At 49.0% G+C, this 21,699-nt stretch overlaps 1 protein-coding gene across 2 annotated transcripts in view; it reads left to right on the forward strand.

Annotated features, from left to right (window-relative positions):
• The window catches only part of RANBP10 (RAN binding protein 10), a 68,858-nt gene that overhangs the window by 32,992 nt on the left and 14,167 nt on the right, over window positions 1-21,699 (forward strand). Inside the window, exon 4 of one of the 2 annotated variants that reach the window (XM_007198139.3) lies at window positions 16,606-16,773. The exons of the other annotated variant lie outside the window; for it this stretch is intronic. Coding sequence (XP_007198201.1) covers window positions 16,606-16,773 — 168 coding nt within the window. The remainder of the gene's footprint in view (window positions 1-16,605; window positions 16,774-21,699) is intronic. 2 annotated transcript variants of the gene reach the window in all.

Raw genomic sequence — 21,699 nt, forward strand, 5'->3', positions numbered from 1 at the left:
GTCTTTGAGCAGATCATGCCGCCAGAAACCCCAGTGTTTTGCTTAAGGTCCAATAGACAGTGAACCCGCTTGCCCCAAAATGAGGTTACCTTCCTGCAAAAACCAGATCCTCGTGTGTTCCCTGTCTCTGTTGACAGCCACTGTCTGCCTTGGCCCATAAGTGGGAGACCTCAGAGTAACTGTCATGCCCTCCCTTTCTCTCATCCCATGGTTCTGCTGCTTCCCAAGCTTCTCTTTAATTTGGCCCCCTTCTCTATCCCTACTCCATTGGGCCTCCAGCCTCTACAGCTTCTCCATTGGGCTATTTCCATGGCCTCCTGATTAATCTCTTTACCTCAAGCCTCTGCTCTCCATTCCCTTTGTACACTCTGCCCCTTGCCTGCTTTGGACCTCTGACCCCTCTGCCCACAGGACACAGGTGCTGTGGGCCCTGCTCAGCCTTTTCTGCCACCTCTGCCCTCCACACATGCTGCACACCAGCATATCTGTGTGGGACCCCAAACATCCTGCAGACATTTCCTGCTCTGCCCCTTGGCAGATGTCCTTCTTGCCCTGGAGGTGTCCTTCTTGCTTGTGACCCCTCGTGCAGTCTTGCCTGACCCCTTCAGCCCTGATCATGTCTCTGATGACACTTGCCACCCTGCCCCATGTGATTCTTCTACATTTACCCAACTGTATCCTTGCTGGGTTGTGAACTCCTTGGGGCTGGACCACATCTTTTTATAGCAGCTCTCCCAGAGTGAGCACAGATGCCCTTGGGCTATGGGAGCAGGCCATTCCTGCATTTCCCTGTGCTTTGCCTCAGTGAAGTAGCTTCAGTAAGCCAAGTGTGTTTTGGAACCAGTGCCGAGTCAGGTCCCCCTGGCCTGCAACCTGCCTTGGGCTAGAAGCCTTCATTTGGAGCTCAGCCTCCCTGCACTGCCCTATTGTGGCACTGATTGTGCATGGGGGCTCTGCCACTACCTTCATTCTGTGGGAGGAGTCACTGTCTCCCCTTTTCTGTATGTCGGGGCTCAGTGTTGTTGAACCAGCTACTGGCTCACTTTTGCTTGTGTGAGGAAAGACCCCTAGGGCTGTGGTTGGCTTCTCGAGCAGGATCGCTCAGTGGCCAAGAGCATGGACTCTGGAGCCACACTGCATTTGCATCCTGGCAGCTGTGTTACCTAGAGCAAGTTACTTAACTGCTCTGGGTCTCAGTTTCCCCATGTGTAAAATGGATGCGATACTAGTACCTAACTCATATATGGGATGGGTATGGGGATTGAGTGCTTAAAGTGCTTAGAATAGTGCCTGATAGAAAAAAGGGGTACCCAAATTTTAGCTTATGTTGTTATTGAGAAAGGTTTTTTTTTTTTAAATAAATGTATGTATGTATGTATATATTTATTTATTTTTGGCTGCGTCGGGTCTTCATTGCTGCGCGTGGGCTTTCTGTAGTTGTGACGAGTGGGGGCTACTCTTCGTTGTGGTGCGCAGGCTTCTCATTGTGGTGGCTTCTCTTGTTGCGGAGCACCAGCTCTAGGCGCGCGGACTTCAGTAATTGTGGCATGTGGGCTCAGTAGTTGTGGCACGCGGGTTCTAGAGCTCAGGCTCAGTAGTTGTGACACATGGGCTTAGTTGCTCCACGGCATGTGGGATCTTCCCGGACCAGGAATTGAACCTGTGTCGCCTGCATTGGCAGGCGAATTCTTAATCATTGTGTCACCAGGGAAGTCCCCAGGAAGGTTTTTTTTTTCTTCTCCTACCTGAGGAAGAAAGTACCTATACATTTAAAGTTCTTTTATGGGTGTTTGTGTATCAGAGTGGAGTTAGGTGTAATCTGAACTACATTTTCTCTCCAGTGCTGTGTTTTCTGTATTTGAGTAGACATGTTTAGTACATTAGCTGGAGGTGAATTATGGAGGACGAAGATGGAATAGCAACCAAAGTCAGGATGTTGATTTTTTGAGTGTTTTCTTATAGGTTTTACTGTACTGGCTCAGCAAGCACATCTTTGCCTTTAGGGCTGTCAGGAGTAGAGGGTAGCCATGCCAGGGGTCTCACTTGGCCCTGGGAGCAGGTGGTAGCAGGGAGTGCTTCTCGTATGAGGCCGTGTGCTCAGTTTTTCCCGGGAACATATGGGCATGTCGTAGCTTGCATGGTCAGAGGTTTCTGTTGGAAAATGTGGAAGTGTTGATGTTTATCTTTTTTTCTTTTTAAATTTATTTATTTATTTATTTATTTATGGCTGTGTTGGGTCTTCGTTTCTGTGTGAGGGCTTTCTCTAGTTGTGGCGAGCGGGGGCCACTCTTCATCGCTGTGCGCGGGCCTCTCACTGTCACGGCCTCTTCTGTTGCGGCGCACAGGCTCCAGACATGCAGGCCCAGCAGTTGGGGCTCACGGGCCCAGTCGCTCCGTGGCACGCGGGATCCTCCCAGACCAGGGCTCGAACCCATGTCGCCTGCATTGGCAGGCGGACTCTCAACCACTGCACCACCAGGGAAGCCCGATGTTTATCTTTTATAAAGTGTTTTTGGCCTCCTTAAGTATGAACCAAGGAACAGGTGTGGCCCAAAATAAGAATGTCAGAACCCTTGGCTAAATGGCTTTGCAGCCAGGAAGGATGATCTGCAGGCAGGTGAGTGTACCTGCAGCCCCACCCTTCAGTTGTTGAGCTGGCAGCAAACCGCATGGGCTGGCATCCCTGGATTGGAGAAGCAGGAAGAAAGTCGGGGTGTGGATATAGGGGGATTTGGGCTTCTCCCAAGCTTGGGTGCTTTGAAGGGGGCAAGGATAGAACAGATCTTCCTTCTGTGTCTTGTATGTCAGACAGAGCCAGGGAGACTCAGGCTGTGTTGATAGGCGGCCTCATCCGCATCAGAGCTGGACAGCTGATAGTTTCCTCCTTGCCATTTCCTTGGAGGAGGCAGCTGTTCTCTTGGGTAGCATCTATTACCTTAATTACTACAACCCCTCAAAGGAGAACCCAGGCCCATTGAGGCATCCTTTCCTTGAACTGTTGGAAAAGAAGCAGCTGGAAGAACCACAGCTGGGGACTGGGGATGGGGGGGCATATCTTCTGAAGCAAATGGCACCTGGCAGCTGGGCCTCAGTGGGGGTGAGAGGGGAGGGTGTAGTTGTAGGGCAAAGAGGGGTGGCAGGGCGACTGTCTGCTTTCATTCCACATGAGGTCATGATCAAGTGAGCATCTTTTCCTCTCCCTGGAGCTGACCTTATTAAGACTGTTACCTTACTAACAGAGTGGGCTATTAGGAGCACACCCATGGGAGTGTTTGTGTCCTAATCCCTGTGGCTGGGGCCTGCTTCTACTGGGTGGGACACATTTTGCAAACAGCTGATATTTCATATCTGCGTGTGCCATGGGAAAGGAACAGCAGATAGCAGAGATCAGGGCAGAGCACTGAGGGTCCATGCCAGGTTCATGAGGGCAGAGGCTAGCTCCTGTCGGTGTGGCGATAAATAACTGAGTGTTGGATATCCTTCCTCTCTATCCTCCTAAGGATATGCAGAATAAGATGTCTGCTCAGAGCAAATACCAATAGCAGGTGGCTTTGTGCAGCAGATGTCTTAGCGATTACTGGCACGTAAGTGGGTTTCCAGTAGTCTGGAAGTGCTGTTTGTCTGTACCCACCAAATGGGGACTGCTTCTGTCCCACTCCATGTGGGCTGAGACCCTTGTTCCCCACAGCTGATGAGCCCCCTTCGTATTCATCATTGACCACCACCTCTCTTTGGAGCATCTTTCACCCTAGGATCTACGTTGCTTCACAGGGGTCTGCCGTGGGGCTGCTCAGTCCCTCCGTGAGGGAAGTCGTGCTTCTCTCCAGCTGAGTGGGTTGAATCATCAGGGCGCCACTGGGCATCTGGGTGTACCTCCTCCTAATCCCGGCAGTGTGCCTGGGAATAGGCCTCAGCAACCCTGGCTTGATTGTAGGCACTGTACAAGCCTCCCAAGTGAGTACTCCCTGAGGCTGGTGAAGGGAAGAAGCTGACTGGTGATGGTCCTGAGTTCACACCTATAAGGTACCTTGAGGCAGCCCTCCCTGGAAAAGGGGGGCAGCCAGGAGATTCCCTGAAGCCACTGGAACAGCTGCCCAGGACCAGGGCTGTGGGAAGATTGGTTGGGGTTTATGCGCTTGGTGCTGCCCAGCCCCTTGTTGCCTTTCTCATTCTGTTCTTTCTCTGAAATGTCCTTGGGAAATGACCGGGTGGGAGTGGAGGGATAGAAACCCAGAGGCCTTGTAGCTCTGGCAGCAGGTTCTACTGGGCAGTCCAGGCAGAGGGTGGTTTGGTAGTTGGGCCCAAGGGCCAGGTAGCTGGTCAAAACTCCTGGTGGTTCACATGGGGGTTAATGGTTTGTGCCACAGGACCCTCCCCATTCCCTACTGTGGAGCTTGTTTCATGTAAGAGGCCCTCTGTTTCCCTTCTGCTCCTCTCTGGGCCAGCAGTGCCCTTGGCCCTGTGGCCAGTTAAGCCCATGGTCCTTTTCCATGGGCCTTTCTTACCTCACCCACAGGGAGAGCTGTATTACCACAGTGTATCAGGGCTGCTTGGCAGCCTTTTGAAATGAGGCAGCTAAGATAACAAATAAGTTATTATTCCTGGGCCTGGGGATTTCTTGTCTACAGTATCCTGTTTTCTTCTTCCAGATACCAGCTCCTACCTCTCTGTAGCATAGAGGTAAAATTTTGGATTTAAGGCTGTGTTTTTCAGGTTAAGTTAAGTCCTTTGAGATAAGAGGTTTCATCGACAGCAGAAGAGCCAGTTCTGAAACCTGAGTTTGTCAGTCTCTGAAAACAGAGATTATCAAGTGTCTGGTGTGGCTGGAGGCTGGGGCCACATGAGGGTGGAGCTGAGTGGGGACCAGTTACTGCTCAACCTCTTGTTGCCTCCTTGAGGGAGTCTGTATCTAGGGGTCCTGGAAATACTGGACTACCACACTGGGCCTTCTTTTGGGAAGGGTTTTATGCATGCCCATTTCTCAGGATCTGGCAGTATGTGCAGAAAGTCACAGGCTCCTACATTACCAGGGGTCATCTGTCCACTAGCTTTCCCCAGAAGTTCGAAAGGACCTTAGTGGAAATAAGGACAAGCCAAACCCAATCCCAGAGGAGAGATACCAAGGCCTGGGAGCTGAGGTTGTACCTCAGTTTAGTGGGACAGTTCACCCCTTTCCATAGCCTGATTCTGCATGGATGACAGACCCAGCCTGTCCTCTGGGAGCCTGAGGCGTTGGCAGGTAGCCCTGCCAAATGTGCCAGATGCCACTTGAGCCATGTCTTAGCCAGACCCAACAAGACCCACCCTGGATGTCCCTGGGCCTCTCCTGGCAATCAGGTATCTATTTCTGTCAGGGTTGGGGAGGAATATGACCTGTAGAAGCCCCCTTTATATGCAAGTGCTGGCTGTACAGTCCCTCACCCTGCCCATGGCTTCAGGCTGACATCTGTCTCAGTGTAGGGCCTGGGTGCCCCTATGAGGGCAGGCTCTACCTGGTGTCACAGCTATCTGCAGAGATAGCCTTTTTCTCCTGTCCTCTTTGCCTTGGCTTTCATGTTGAACTACCATAAAGAGAAGACCCTCCAGGGCACCCCTGGCCCCTTTGGCCTGGAGCTGCCAGAAGCATCACCTTAGGCTTATGTTGGTCCTGTTCCTTGGTCCCAAGGTTCCTAGAACTTGGGGTAACAGTCTTGTGAGTACTATGACGGGACTTCCTGAGCCACCACACGGAGTTTGCTGAATGAGAATCTCTTTTGCTTTCCCATTATCCATTGTCGAGCTGCTCCAGGCTGTGGGTCCTATCAGATCTTTTAAGATATTTGAGGTTATGGGGAAAACATTTGTCTGATGGATTTCCAGGGAGTGGTGACTCTGAGTGAGTGCATCCTTGAGAAGCAGCCCTGCCATGAGGTCTCCTATGACATATGTGCTCTCTCCACAGCAACCCCAGGTTTAGGAAGCACCCTAGCTAAGCCAGCCCAGTGCCTTCCCTGCACAGCCAGCCCCATGAATGACACGGCTGTTGAACTCTGCCGACTGCTCCGAGGGCCAGGTGACCTCCCCAGGAAACTGGGGACAAGTAAGAGTGGAACAGGCCTAGGGCTGCCATTGGTGGGCTGTTAGTTAGGAAAGCCAGCTCCACCCCGCTCGCTCTCTCAGGAAAGAAAGGAGCAGGAAGTCTGAAGTGCCCAGGCTTGACCATGGAGCTGGTGTTAGAGACAGAGAGGCCAGGGAAACTTGCCAGGGAGTGCCTCCTGTAGGCCGGTGTTCCATGTCCATTCTCATTTAATCTTCCCACCAACCCTGAAAGAGTTCAGCCAAGGGAACTCAGAGGACTAAGAAGTGACAGAATTGGGATTCAAACCCAAGTCTTTCTGATCCCGAAGTCCAGTGATGATCAGGATCCATTTCTTGGGGAGAGATGGCTGATGTGGTGGCATGGGGACCAGAGCTTAGGCTAGTTTGTGAGGCCTGAGCTGGACCCTGTGTGCTGGTCAGTTGCGGGCCGGGACTAGGACCTAGTGGACAGGCACAGCACCAGCCCCCTTCCAGGTTTCTGTGCTAATGTGCTGATGATGTGGAAATCTTTCTACTCAGAAGTAGGAGTCCTCCCCATTCATAGTTCCCCTGGGACTGAGGCCCTTGCCGTGTCCTGCCAGATGGGAGTGGCATGGGGCAACTCTTGGAGCAATCATGCTGGAGTCCCTGGCACCCCTATAGAGAGTTTCCCACCTTGAGGACACTGTAACCAGGGATGGCATCTGGGAGTGCCAAGATGATGAGCCATTTCCTCAGCCACCCCCATACTTCTGTGATTGGGAGTTCCCCTCTGAGTGATGATGGAGGGGGAAGTGGGTGGTGCCAGAGCATCTGAACTGGGCACTTGGGGCCTCCTGGCCTGAAGCCTCCTGGCGTGGCTTCTCCTTGCGTCACTGGCGTCTGATCGGTGTCGGATGTGGCAGGGATAGGCGTTTCTATGTGGGCACCAGGCTGGCTATCCATCCATTCTCTCTGGGAGTGACAGGCCTTACTCTCTTTGGAGAGGGAAGAATGGTTAGTTGGGTGGCACTCTCTGTCACAGTGTTGTCCCTGTCGTGCAGCACCAGCCATCCTTTGACCCAGAGCCACCTGGACCTGTCTCCCTACAGGGCCTGATAGCTGTGCAGGGCAGCTGAGCCCCCTCGTTTTCTTCTGGCCCTCACATCCCACTGTCCTCTGAGACAGCTGGCTCTGGCCCTGTGGTGAGGGTGATAACTCTAATTCCTCGGCACGTCACCCCAGCTTCACACCAGGCCCATCCAGGGATGGGTGACTGCTTATCCTGCCAGGGCTCACACTTAGAAAGTTGCTGACTTTGACTCCAGGGCAGGAATAGGGGGTTGGAGGAAGTCCTGTCCTGAAGCTGAGGGTGGTGGTAGGGCTGGAGGGGAGACTTACCCAGGCAGAGGTAATGGGAAAGACCATAGTTGCTAGACTCTTAATGAGAAGGAGGGCTAAGAACCATCGATTCTTCTAGAGCTGGCAGGGATATTTGCATCACCTGCCCTGTTTCATAGATGAGGAAACTGAGACCAGAGAAGTTAAATGACTTTCCCAAGGGTAGAGCCAGGTCTGCAGCCTCTTTCAAAGGCCTGGAAGTGCCTTTTCTATTAGTCTGTATAAAAGGGGGCATGATGCAGGCAGATTGCTCTAACTGCTTTACTTTGCTTGAAAAGAAAAATCACGATAACAAAACTCACAGTCAAGCCCAGGATTGCCCATGGGTGGTGTGTCAGCATGGTCTGACCCCAGTGTCTTGTACTTCAGGCTTCCTGCCAGCCCTTGACCCATTTCCCTTTTCATTTCAACGTACATTTCTTGAGCACCTACTGTGGGCCACGTGTTATGCAAGGTAAAGAAAAAGATGCTTGGCTGTGGCCCCTTTAGTCAGAGAACTTCGCTTGCTTCAAGGTAGAGAATCCCATCTCTAACCAACTCGGTCAGCCAGACCTCAGGGCAAGCAGAGGAGCGAAGTCTTAGGGACTCAAATCCTGTCTGGGACTTTTCTTTCTGTCTCTGTCCCTGTCTTTTGTCTCTGCTTTCTGTTTATTAGCTTTAGTCTGTCAAACTGGCTTTCTACATGAAGTTGGAACAATGACAGCACAGAGCCTTGAGACCCGCTCTCCTCCCAGCTCCCTTGTACAAAAATTCCGGGAAGATCTCTTACTGGTCCAGCTTGGGTCAGGGAGGAGGCTAACTAGGATTAGCATTCCCCACCGAAGCCACAGGGTTAGCACAGGGAAGGAGCTACTTCTTAAGAAAAGGAGTTCTATCCCCCAGTGAAGGGGAGCTGGCAGACAAATCCTGGCACTCCTTGTCCCCCTTTCCTGCTGTTTGTTCTTGCAGCCCTGGGGGACTTGTGCCCAGTCCCTTCTCAAAAGTTGATGGAACCCAGCCAGTTACCTACAGGGAGTAGTATTGGTCAGGTGACCAAGCCTAGGGTCCAGAAGCCTTGTAGGGGTTACCTGAAGTTTGTTCTGATGGAGCCCAGTCTTGAGGAGCTCATGCTGTTCTACCTTTAAAGCATCTTCCTCTTCCCTACAATTGGTTGGGGCCACCCCAGGAAGGAGGAGGTTTTGTCTTCACCCTCATGGGTACCTGCTTGGAGCTTACTTGAATGTTCCTCAGAAGATAGGAGACCCGGCGACTTCCCTGGCAGTCCAGTGGTTAAGACTCTGCGCTTCCACTGCAGGGGATGCGGGTTTCATCCCCGGTCGGGGAACTAAAGATCCCACAAGCCGCGTGGCCTGGCCAAAAAAAAAAAAGAAGATAGGAGACCCAAGCTTCTGAGATTGTAATCTGCAGGACCACAGGCCTTTGTGGAGCCTCTCAGTGCCTCAGCTTCCTCAGCCCTCAGATGGGGATTACCATACTTACTGATTGGTTTGGAGTCTTGGAGTGTTTCTTACAAGTAGACACCTAGGGCCCTTTGACAATGATGTCTGATTGCTCCCCTTTCATTTTGTAGAGAAGGGAACCAAGGTCTGAGGAGGTGAGTGACTGCCCAGGGCCTACCATCTTGGAGAGACAGTGCTATGTCCAGGACCAGACTGCAGGGGCCCTTCAGGTCACACTGGCTACCCTGGCACCCAGGACTACAGTGTTTCTTTCTAACAGAGGTCAAACCCCCCTCCTTAGCCTGAGACTGACAACAAGAAACAGACTCACTGCAGAATGTGCAACAGCAGTTAGGCCTTGGCCTTGTAGTTTTTCTTCTGTCTGCCCGATTCCTCAAGAATGGCTGTGGTAGTACCAGCTTCTGTCTGCTATACAGCTTCTCAAGCCCTGGGGAGAAGGTTCATTGAGGGCGGGGTAACTGAATCCACTTAGAGTAACTTTGTGCCCTTTAACATGTCCTCATCTATTTTGGGCTTCGGGTGCCTTTCTCTTGTGTTTGTTCTGCCCTTTCTAGTCCTTGACTAGCCTGAATTTTTCTACCGAGGAAAAACAGAAAGCCATTGTATGAGGACAACACATAGGAAAATCCTCCAGTGACTTCATTTTAAGTTTTCTGTCCACACCACTGTTTGTTTAGTGAGTGTTCCCATGGCAGCCCTGTCACATCTGGGATGAGCCACAGTCATCTCACCTGCCTCATATTGCCACCCAACTGCTTAGATGTCTAATAAGACGTCTCAAACTTAACGTGTCCTAAAGATCTCTTCCTTCTGCCCATCTTCCCTGTCTCTTAGTAAATGGTACCACCATCCACCCATTTGCCCGGACAAAAACCTGGGACTCATCCTTACTTCCCCTCATACTATCAGTGCCCACATCCAGCAAACCCTGTCACCTCTGCTCCCAGTCTTTCCTAAGTCTCACTCAGCTCCAGCCCCACTGGCTCTGTTTCTCAGACATGCTGAGCTCATTCCCTTTACCCCAAAAGTTCTTCCTTCTGATTCTCTCATCAAGCAGACCTCTGCTCAGGGGTCAGCCCTCAGCGAGAACTAACTTGACTACTCCATCCTGGTCAGTCCTCATCCCCAGTCCCACTTCCAGCCTATCATCTGGCTTTGTTTTCTTCAGAGCACATTTCCTCTGCCAGGTGTTTTCTTGTTTGCTTATTGGTTTACTTATATATTAATGTCTTCTCTTCTCCTTTCACACCACCCATCACCCTCACTTTGTCAACTCCATGGAGTAGGCCTTTATTAACTAATTGATAACAGTTGGATGATGCATGTTCTTTCTAGAGGATGGGAAAGTAGCACAGAGGTCTTTTTTTTTTAAATTTATTCATTTTATTTACTTATTTTTGTCTGCATTGGGTCTTCGTTGCTACAGGCGGGCTTCTCATTGTGGTAGTGCACAGGCTCAGCTGCTCCACGGCATGTGGGATCTTCCCGGACCAGGGCTCGAACCCATGTCCCCTGCATTGGCAGGCGGATTCTTAACCACTGTGCCACCAGGGAAGTCCAGCACAGAGGTCTTAAACCAAGCTGCTGCTGCTGCTGCTGCAGCCACTGTTACTAAATGAGCTGTATAATAACATTCTGGGTTTTTTTTTGTTTTTTTGTTTTTTTGTTTTTTAAAGATAAGTCTTTTTTTTTTAAATATTTATTTATTTATTTATTTATGGCTGTGTTGGGTCTTTGTTTCTGTGCGAGGGCTTTCTCTGGTTGTGGCAAGTGGGGGCCACTCTTCATCACGGTGCGCGGGCCTCTCATTATCACGGCCTCTCTTGTTGCGGAGCACAGGCTCCAGACGCGCAGGCTCAGTAATTGTGGCTCACGGGCCTAGTTGCTCCGTGGCATGTGGGATCTTCCCAGGCCAGGGCTCGAACCCGTGTCCCCTGCATTGGCAGGCAGATTCTCAACCACTGCGCCACCAGGGAAGCCCTAACATTCTGTTTTTAACCTAAGCTACCTTTCAAACACATACATATACACCTTATACACACACACAGGCTCTTAATTGTGTTTGGAAAAAATATTGGCTATGAAATGATAGCTTCAATTGAAGATACATTACAGCTCTGTGATTTTCTTTGAAAAGCTTTTAACTTCATAGCACTTTGACGAGCAAGAGACAAGTAGCTGAGGTGTTGCGTCTCTGCACTGATCATTCCAGATGCTCAGAAACTTCTTCTATAGCCATAGTGGACTGTATTAGTTTCCTATTGCTGCTGTAACAATAGTAGTGGCTTAAAGTAATCATTTTACAGTTCTGGAGGACAGAAGTCCTAAAATCAAGGTGTCAGCAGGGTAGTAGTCTTTCTGGAGGCTCTTGGGGAGAATCCATTTCCTTGCCCTTTTTAGCTTCTATAGTCCACCTACATTCCTTGATTTATGGCCCCCATCGTCCATCTTCAAAGCCAGCAGTGTAATAGCATCTTCCATTCTTTCTCTGCTTCCACCATCACATCACCTTTTCTGACTTGACTCTTCTGCCTCTCTCTTACAAGTAGCCCTGTAATTGCATTATCCTACCCTCCCTGCCCCCAGATAATCCAGGATAATCTCCCCATTTCAAGAGCCTTGACTTAATCACTTCTGCAAAATCTTTATTACCATGCAAGGTAGCATATTTCACAGGTTCTAGAGATTAGGACCTGGACATCTTTGGGAGGCCTTATTCAGTGTGTCACAGGGACTATGAATTTTCTTCCTCTGGGCAAATCTATATAATTGATAAATCATTTGGAAATTGAAGAAAAACAAAACAAAACAGGAAAATGTATCTATTTTTCAGCCAAACTGAGGTGATGGTGAATCCTGAATTGACTCTAGATAAATATTTTGGTTTTTTATTGAGTTCCTTAGTTTTTTTAAATTTTAAATCCATATTTATAGCTTGAGTAGCTTGAGTTAAAAATCCAAAAATTCTATGGTAGGTTTGTCAAAATAATTGTATAGTTTATTTTTGAAGAAAAGTATTCAAAAATACTTTAATTTTTATTTTAGGTCTTTGAAAATGTAAGCATCTGTTGTTTTGGTGATCATTATTGAGCAGCTCTCATACACTGAGACAAAAATAGCTCCCAGATATCCTTGAGTCACTGACCAAGTTGGAAACAGTTCTTCCGGAAGATTTCTCTAGCTTTAATAAATCAAATGGCCACATTTGTATTAGTTTTTTAAGAGTACCTACTGCTTCAAAAAAAAAAAAAGTACCTACTGCTTCAATTGGAGAAAGCTAAAAAAAAAAAAAAAAAAAGAAAACCTTCCAGTGTGTGTCTTCTACCTTCTAGACAGTAAAATCTGCATAAAAGGTCTGTCACACAGGATCATCCTTGTGTGAGAAAGAAGTGGGCTGGAACTAGTCACTACACACAAACACACATGTATATGCACACACCTGTGTCACCTCTCAGGCTTCTGATGGTGGGGGTTGGGGGAAGGGTTAGGAAGCGGTGAGTGAGACAGGGACAGTCCCAGGAACAGTGACTGGTGATTGGAGAGGCTCAGCAGGAACCGGAATTGATCAAGGATGTGAGCAGTATGCTAGGGGAGGACCAAAGAATGTTACGGAAATCTTCAAGGGGCAAGCATTGGCAAACCCTGACGCACTGGCCAAAGGGAGGAGCCAGTGAGCATCTGTCAGCAGCTGTGGACATAGTTCTGAGAGGAACCATAGGAACAGCAAGCAGTCTGTCTACAAGGATTCTTTGGGGCCGGCTAGAATGGGCAGTGGCTTTGTTGGACAGTCTTCCCCCACAGCCACATGGCCTCAGGAGGTGGTAAGCAGTGGACTTGGCTTTAGCGAAGGCTGTGCTGGTCAAGCAGCATTGAGAGAGCCCCACCGCCATCCCTGGCATCCCAGGCCACTGGAGCAGAAGTTTGGGTTTCTAGCAGCTGCAGGGCACTGTAGCAGAATAGCCCATCTTGGGAGACTCCATGCCGAGAACTCAGGCCTCTGGCCTGAAGTCTGGTGCTTCTGGCTTTCTCTGAATTGCACATATGTTCTTTGTATGTGGGAAGTGGGGCTTCTTGCTTAGGAACCCTTTCCCAGTGGGCACTGTAATCTTCACAAAAGCTACCAGAACTAATTGGTGAGTTTGACAAGGATGCAGGATACCAGATGAATATATAAAAACTCAAATACGTGTGTGTTTAATAGCTTTATTGAGATAAAATTTACATACCATAAAATCTACTCTTTTAAAGTGTACAGTTCAGTGGTTTTTAACATGTTTACAGAGGTGTGCAACCATTATCATAATCTAATTTTATTTATTTATTTTTAAAAAATAGAACCTATTCTTTGACCCTCAAGGATGCCCCACTTTCTGTACTCTTTTTTTTTTTAAATAAATTTATTTTATTTACTTATTTATTTATTTTGGCTGCTTTTGTTCTCTGTTGCTGTGCGCAGCCCTCCTCAGTTGCGGCAAGTGGGGGCCACTCCTCGTTGTGGTGCGTGGGCTTCTCACTGCAGTGGCTTCTCTTGTTGCGGAGCACAGGCTCCAGGCACGTGGGCTTCAGTAGTTGTGGCACAGGCTCAGTGGTTGTGGCTCACGGGCTCTAGAGCGCAGGCTCAGTAGTTGTGGTGCACAGGCCTAGTTGCTCCGCAGCACAGAGCATAATCTAATTTTAGCCCCATAATCTAATTTTAGAACATTTTTATCACTCCAGAAAGAAACCTTGACCCCATCCTCCCACCCCCAAAATCAATTATATTTTGATATAATACCAAGAAACAATTAGAAAATAAAATTTTAAATAATATAATAAGGGCTTCCCTGGTGGTGCAGTGGTTGAGAATCCGTCTGCCAATGCAGGGGACATGGGTTCGAGTCCTGGTCCGGGAAGATCCCACATGCCACGGAGCAACTAAGCCTGTGAGCCACAACTACTGAGCCCACATGCCACAACTACTGAAGCCTGTTCACCTAGAGCCCGTGCTCTGCAGCAAGAGAAGCCACTGCAATGAGAAGCCCACACACAGCAACAAAGAGTAGCCCCGCTCTCCACAACTAGCTGCATGCAGCAATGAAGACCCAACACAGCCAAAAATACATAAATAAAATAAATAAATTTTTAAAAGTTCAGTGTTGTTATTAAATATATATATATATAATAATATTGAAAGTGAAATACTTAGAAATAAATTTGTTAAAAATCTGTTGAGAGAAATTAAAGACCTAAATAAATGGAGAGGTATACCATGTTCATGGATTTGAATAATCAATATTATTAAGCTATCTATTCTCTCCAAATTGATCTGTAGATTCAACACAATCCCAATCAAAATCCCAGCAAGAAATCAACTATACACCAATAAAAAAAAATAATTAAAAAAATGATAAAGAAAAAAAAATCCCAGCAGGCCTTTGAGAGATACTGTTCAGAAAATGAAAAAGACAAGCCACGGACTGGGAGAAAATATTTGTAAAACACATTTTGTATCCAAAATATATCTATAACCTTATAACTCAGTAAGATATACAACCCGATTTTTATTTTAAATGGGTTAAAAATTTGAATAGACAATTCAATAATTTTCAAATAAACTGATGGTAAATAAGTACATGAAAAGATGCTCAACATCTTTGGACATTGGGGAAATGCAAATTAAAGCCCCTACATACCTACTAAAGTGTCTAAGAGAAGAAGAGAAAACCAGAACAACTGACAGTAACAAGTGCTGGTGAGATTGTGAACTCATACATTGCTGGTGGGAATGCAAAACAGTACAGCTACTTTGGAAAACAGTTTGGCAGTTTGTTATCAAGTAAAAGATATACTTATCTTGTGACCTGGCAGTACCACTTCTTAGTATTTACTTAAGAGAAATGAAAACATATGTCTGCACAAAGACCTATATACAAATATTTATTGGCTTTATTCATAATAGCAAAAAATTAGAAACAACTATATGTCATCAGCTAGGGAACGGACAAACTGTGGTATGTCCATACAATGGAGTACTACTCAGCAATAAAAGAAGCAAAATACTGGTACACCTAACAATGTGGATGAGTCTCAAACGCGTTATGCTAAGTGAAAGATGCCAGACACAAGAAACTCCATATTCTGTGATTCCATTTATATGACATTCTGTAAAAGGCAGAACCATAGGGACAAATCAGACCAGTGTTGCCAAAGACTTGGGGGTGCGTGGAGTGGAATTGACTGCAAACAGGCATGAGGGAAAACTTTTTGGAGTGATGGGAATGTTCTATATCTTGATCGTGGTGGTGGTAACATTTGTTAAAACTTGTTGAACTATCAATTAAAAAGGAAGACTCTTATTACATGTAAATTATACTTAAGTTAAAAAAAACATTAAGGGGCTTCCCTGGTGGCGCAGTGGTTGAGAATCTGCCTGCTAATGCAGGGGACACGGGTTCGGGCCCTGGTCTGGGAAGATCCCACATGCCACGGAGCAACTAAGCCTGTGAGCCACAACTGCTGAGCCTGCGCGTCTGGAGCCTGTGCCCCGCAACGGGAGGGGCCGCGATAGTGAGAGGCCCGCGCACCGCAATGAAGAGCGGTCCCCGCACCGCGCTGAAGAGTGGCCCCCACTTGCCGTAACCAGAGAAAGCCCTCGCACGAACCGAAGACCCAACACAGCCAAAAATAAATAAATAAATAAATAAAGTAGCTATAAAAAAAAAAAAATTAAAAAAAAAAAACATTAAAAGAACAACAACCATGGGACTTCCCTGGTGGCACAGTGATTAGGAATCCGCCTGCCAGTGCAGGGGACATGGGTTCGAGCCCTGGTCTGGGAAGATCCCACATGCTGTGGAGCAACTAAGCCCGTGTGCCACAACTACTGAGCCTGCGCTCTAGAGCCCATGAGCCGCAACTACTGAGCCTGCGTGCCACAACTACTGAAGCCTGCACACCTAGAGCCCGTGCTCCACAACAAAGAGAAGCCATCAGGGGCTTCCCTGGTGGTGCAGTGGTTAAGAATCCACCTACCAATGCAGGGGACACGGGTTCGATCCCTGGTCCAGGAAGATCCCACATACCACAGAGCAGCTAAGCCCGTGCGCCACCACTACTGAGCCTGCGCTCTAGAGCCCACGAGCCACAACTGCTGAACCCGCACACCCCAACTACTGAAGTCCCTGCGCCGAGAACCCGTTGCTCCTCAACAAGAGAAGCCACCGCAATGAGAAGCCTGCGCAGCTCAATGTAGAGTAGCCCCCGCTCGCCGCAACGAGAGAAAGCCCGCACGCAGCAACGAAGACCCAGTGCAGCCAGAAATAAATAAATAAGATAAATAAATTAAAAAAAGAAAAACAACAACCATGATACACCTCAGAGTTCAGTTCAAGCCTCTTCTCCTTCATGAGGCTTTCCCCAACTACCTCCTTGTTTCATGGCCCTCTGATAAGTCCCTTCCAGGGCACTCATGGTTTTGGTTCCTATCAACCACAGCTTGGGCTCCTTCTTCAGTAGGGCTGCCTCAACTCCTCAGGGCAGTGACTTGCTGAACTCACTGCTCATTTAGCATAGCCAGACCCTGCCCACAGCTGGCTCTGTGAGAGGCCAGGAGTGCTGGTGAGGTGGTAGCAGGCTAGGGAGAGGAGCTCAGACCTGGGTGGGCTTCTGTGACTGTCTTGTTTTTCTCTCAAGTACCTCACCTCAGCTCTTGCTCTCTTTTCCCCCACAGGTTGGGATAAACATTCCTATGGTTACCATGGTGATGATGGGCATTCCTTCTGTTCCTCGGGGACTGGCCAGCCCTATGGTCCCACATTCACTACAGGAGACGTGATTGGCTGCTGCGTCAACCTCATCAATGGCACTTGCTTCTACACCAAGAATGGCCACAGCCTTGGTGGGTACATAGGGGACCTTGGAGGGTCTGCCCTGTGGAGCCACTTTGGTTGGTGAGAGGCTTTGAAGCCAAAGCAGTGTTGTAGATCCTCTGCTGAGCTCAGGGCAACTGCAGCCATTTCCTAGCATCAGAGCCCTGCAAGGGGAACGGAGGGTATAGAAGTGGTCCCTTTGTTAATCCATCCATTCAGCAGCATTTATTGAGCCTGGGTCAGTGCTGAGAGAGCAGCAATGTCGTGGTCATGCTCCTGGCCTGTGTGACACTCGTTGGAGCGAGGTTTAGGGTCAATGAGAAGTTTGAGGGGCCCTAGTACCTACTTGACAGTGGTAGTGATTTGTATGCCTGTCGCCTGGGCCCAGACTTTCTCTGGCCCTTCTGCAGGGCACTGGTTGCTATGGAGCAACAGTGAGGGCTGCTCTAGTACAGGAGGTAAACAGGCTGGAGTCAGATGGGGTCAGGTCTCTTCTGGCCTGTTTGTGGTTAATAGACAGCAACCTGGACAGAGTTATATTGAAAAAGTCCCTTTGGTTAAACTGAGAAGGAGGGACTGATTGGAGTAAGGGCTGAGGAAGAGGCAGGTGGCATGAGCCGTGGCTGTGGTGATGGGTGCAGGCAGTGGAGAACAGGCCTGCAAAGGCCTAGGGGTGCCGCAGCGGGGCTTAGTGATAGATGGGGTGCACTGGAAAGAAGGGAACATGGTAAAGTGGCTGGATTAGTTGTGCTGTCAACTAGGATCAGAAACCCAGGAGAAGCGGCAGCCCTTGGAAGGTCTTGAGAACTCTGGAGGATACCTTGAAGAGTAGTCCTGTACACATTTAGGAATTTAGGATTAGAAACTAAGAGAGAGAGGAACTTTGGCTATTCTGACACCTTGCGCTAGTAGGGCTGACTGCTATTTGGCCCTCGAGTGAGTGGAACCCATGGCCAAAGTGGCCCTGAGGTGGTACCTAACTACTGGGCCGGCCTGCCTGGGTTTGCAGAGGTCTCTAATCTGGCAGAACCCTATCAGCCAGGTTGACCACAGGCCTTGCCAGGAAAGGGAGTTGGGCATTTTACTTTGAACCCAACTTGTAGGAGGCTCACTTCCCCTGGTTTGCGGGGCAGTCAAAAGGTGGCTGCCACTCCCCACATCCCTCTGTGGCTTCTCCAGGAGATGAGCCCGGGCAAAATCAGGGGACCTGAGTGGAAATGGGGTTTACTTGCGGCTGGGGCTGAGCGAGCAGGAGCCAGCATTCCTCAACAGGGCAGTCAGATGCCACAGCCTAGAATGGGCAGCCAAGAGCATAGCACAGACGATGCAGAACTGACCCAGGTGCACATCCGGAGAAACTCTCCCCTGAAATCCATGGCCACCTAGCTGCAGTTGCTGGTATCCAGCCTGTGAGGAGCTAGCTGCTGGAGGGCAAGGCCAAGGTCTCAAGATGACTCCTCATTCCCCACTCTGTTCTCTGACTCCAGCTATTTCCTGCCTCTTAACTTTTCTGCTGTCAGAATCCCAGGGGCCACTGTTATGGGCTATCAGTCCTTACCCAAGCCCTGTTTCACTTGCCCCTCCGAGCCAGGCCCAGTTCTGCCCGTCTGCTCTGAATACTTGCCCTCCTTACATCTCTTCAGCTTGTCCACACTTTGCTCAGAGCATGGCACCTGCTGTGGGACATAAGATTTGGGGCATATCTGCTGTCCCTTCTGCACCTGCACCTCCCGCCTCTGGGCTCTAAACTCTTTGTCAGTCAGATCCCTAGGTCTCTAAGGAGCTCATGGCCACCTTAATGTCAGCCCAGACCCTCACACTGTTTTTATTTTATTTATTTGTTTATTTATTTAGGCCGCGTTGGGTCTTCGTTGCTGCACGTGGGCTTTCTCTAGTTGTGGCGAGCGGGGTCTACTCTTTCTTGCGGTGCGCAGGCTTCTCATTGCGGTGGCTGCTCTTGCTGCGGAGCATGGGCTCTAGGCGCATGGGCTTCAGTAGTTGTGGTGTGTGGGCTCAGTAGTTGTGGGACGTGGGCTCAGTAGTTGTAGCTTGTGGGCTCTAGAGCTCAGGCTCAGTAGTTGTGGTGCGCGGGCTTAGTTGCTCCGCGGCATATGTGATCTTCCCGGACCAGGGCTTGAACCTGTGTCCCCTGCATTGGCAGGCAGATTCTTAACCACTGTGCAACCAGGGAAGCCCCCTCACTGTTTTTAGAAACTCATCTCCCAGGACTTCCCAGGCAGTCCAGTGGTTAAGACTCCGCACTTTCCACTGCAGGGGGCACGGGTTTGATACCTGGTTGGGGAACTAAGATCCCACATGCCGTGCGGCACGACCAAAAAAAATAGAAAAATAAAAACTCCTCTCCCTAGTACATGTTTTTTTTGTTTTGTTTTGTTTTGTTTTAATTAATTAATTTATTTTTGGCTGCGTTGGGTCTTCGTTACTTCGAGTGGGCTTTCTCTAGTTTCAGTGAGTGGGGGCTACTCTTCATTGTGGTGCGCAGGCTTCTCGTTGCGGTGGCTTCTCTTATTGCGGAGCACGGGCTCTAGGCACGCAGGCTCAGTAGTTGTGGTGCACGGGCTTAGTTGCTCTGCATGTGGGATCTTCCCGGACCAGGGGTCGAACCCATGTCCCCTGCATTGGCAGGCAGATTCTTAACCACTGCACCACCTGGGAAGTCCCCCCTAGTACGTGTTTATATAGACCCCATGGAAGACCTCACACATCTTGTAATAAAACTTCCTTTAGGCCTATATTATCTGTTTTTCTAGCCTGTCACGATCTTCTTTGGTCTTGCTTTTTCTATCTCGAATATTTGGTATCCTCTTCAGCATTGTATTAACCTAAATTTTGATAAACATGTTTATTTGTGTTTTCATCAAGATATTGATAAAAATATTGGAAGAGGACAAGGCTGGATTTGAGCCCTTCAGCCTACAGCTTGTCCAGGTAGACACCAGCCATTTAAGAATCACTTCATTGTTAATTGAATCTTGTGTTTTTCTGTCTTTTTCACAAGGATACTACTGAGACCTTACTAAAGAATGGATATGACCTGTCCTCTGCATTTTCTAGATCACGAAATTTGATGGGAAGTCAGTGAAAGTGATAGACCACTTGGTGAATCTTCTAATGACCTTGTTTCCTTTTCACAAGCCAGCTTATCAATATAATGCACTTCAGAATCTCACGCAGGATCAGTGAGCCAATCATTGCTCTCTAACCTCAGAACATTTCTCTCTTTAGAGAAGCAGAGTGATGTTTCCTGCCTCTGGCTGCCCCGCTCCTTTTATTTGCTCCATTGTCCTCTGTCACAACACTCACCCTGTGTGTCATTGGTCAGTTGTCTGTGTAATTACTAGTTGCACGCCATCTCTCTTGCTGGAGTTTGCAGCACTTTTAGGGCCAGGCTTACAGCTGGTTCCCTATTGCCTGTCATAAGGCCTAGCTCCTGGGAGGTCTCAGCAAATACTTGACGGGAGAACAAATGAACACTGAATGAATGGAGACTGGAGACTGACGTCTCACCCACAAGTGGTCCATGAGCTTTCAGAGTAATTTTTTTTTTGGCTGCATTGCACAGCATGTGGGATCTTGGCTTTCCCACCAGGGATCGAACCCGCACCCCCTGCAGTGGAAGCGCGGATTCTTTTTCTTTTTTTTAAATAAATTTATTTATTTATTTATTTATTTTTGGCTGCGTTGGGTCCTCGTTGCTGCGTGCGGGACCTCTCTAGCTGTGGCGAGCAGGGGCCACTCTTCGCTGCGGTGCATGGGCCTCTCATTGCGGTGGCCTCCCCCGTTGCAGAGCACGGGCTCTAGGGCGCCTGGGCTTAGTTGCTGCACGGCACGTGGGATCCTCCCAGACCAGGGCTCAAACCCGTGTCTCCTGAATTGGCAGGCGGACTGTTAACCACTGTGCCACCAGGGAAGCCCTGAAGCGCGGATTCTTAACCACTGAACACCCGGGGAAGTCCCCAGAGTAATTTTTATACAGGCTCTTTATACCCTCAGCCTCAGTGACCCCTGAGCTATGTCTTTTTGGCTCAGGGTACTTCTTAGCAGCAGGTTTGAATGTCCTATTTGCATCCTGGATCTTTGCCTGGACCTTCTCAGATCTTCCCTTGGGCCATCTCAGATCTTGCCATCACAGTGTCTTTGTGGAGGCTCCCAGAGACCTACAGGGCTATAGGGAGCAGTGTTGCCCTTGTTCAGTGCAATAGGGGGTGGAGTAGCCTCTTTCCTCATCCTCCTGGAAGCACCTCAAGGCCTTGTCCTTCCTGAGTGCCATCGTGAGTAGAGCTAGGCAAGCCCGGGTAGGTCATCCCCTGGGCAGAAATGTGGCAGTTGTCTCGCCCTGTGGCGCAACTGTAGCCAGCTTGTACCTAGACCTCATAGTTTATGAAGCAGCTTTCATAGAGAATCTGTTTCTCCTTCCTTCTTGAGGTGTTGGGTATATTGTTACCCCCTTTTTTCAGATGGGCTCAGAGAGGTTGGGTAGCTTGCCAAAGGTCACACTGCAGATAATTGATGGAGCCTGGACTCCGCTTTCTTCCAGGGTTCTGTGGGCCTCTTCATGAGCCTGGGAGTACAGCAGCAGTTGCCTGGCCACACTGAGATTCATGGGGGCAGCTCCCATGCAGACCTGGTGGGTGGACATGGAGGGGCTTCCAGATTCCATCCTGCTAGTTCTGTGACTGCTGACTCTGCTTGTGGGGCTCAGGAGTTGCCTCAGGCAGGAAGGTCATGGGTTTCTGAACTTCTTTCACTGAGGAGCAAAATAGCCCAGTAAAGAATGTAAACAGTCTCTCTGTGCCTTGGTTTTTTCATATGTAAACTAGTGTCAGAGACAGTATACACCTTCCAGGGTTGTTCTGAGGATTAAATGCTTCCTTGTAAGACATGATTCCAGTGCCCAGCACAGAGGAAGAACATGGGATGCTCACTTGGCTGCT

Source organism: Balaenoptera acutorostrata, chromosome 19 (assembly GCF_949987535.1).
Source record: "Balaenoptera acutorostrata chromosome 19, mBalAcu1.1, whole genome shotgun sequence".
NCBI classification, from domain to species: domain Eukaryota; kingdom Metazoa; phylum Chordata; class Mammalia; order Artiodactyla; family Balaenopteridae; genus Balaenoptera; species Balaenoptera acutorostrata.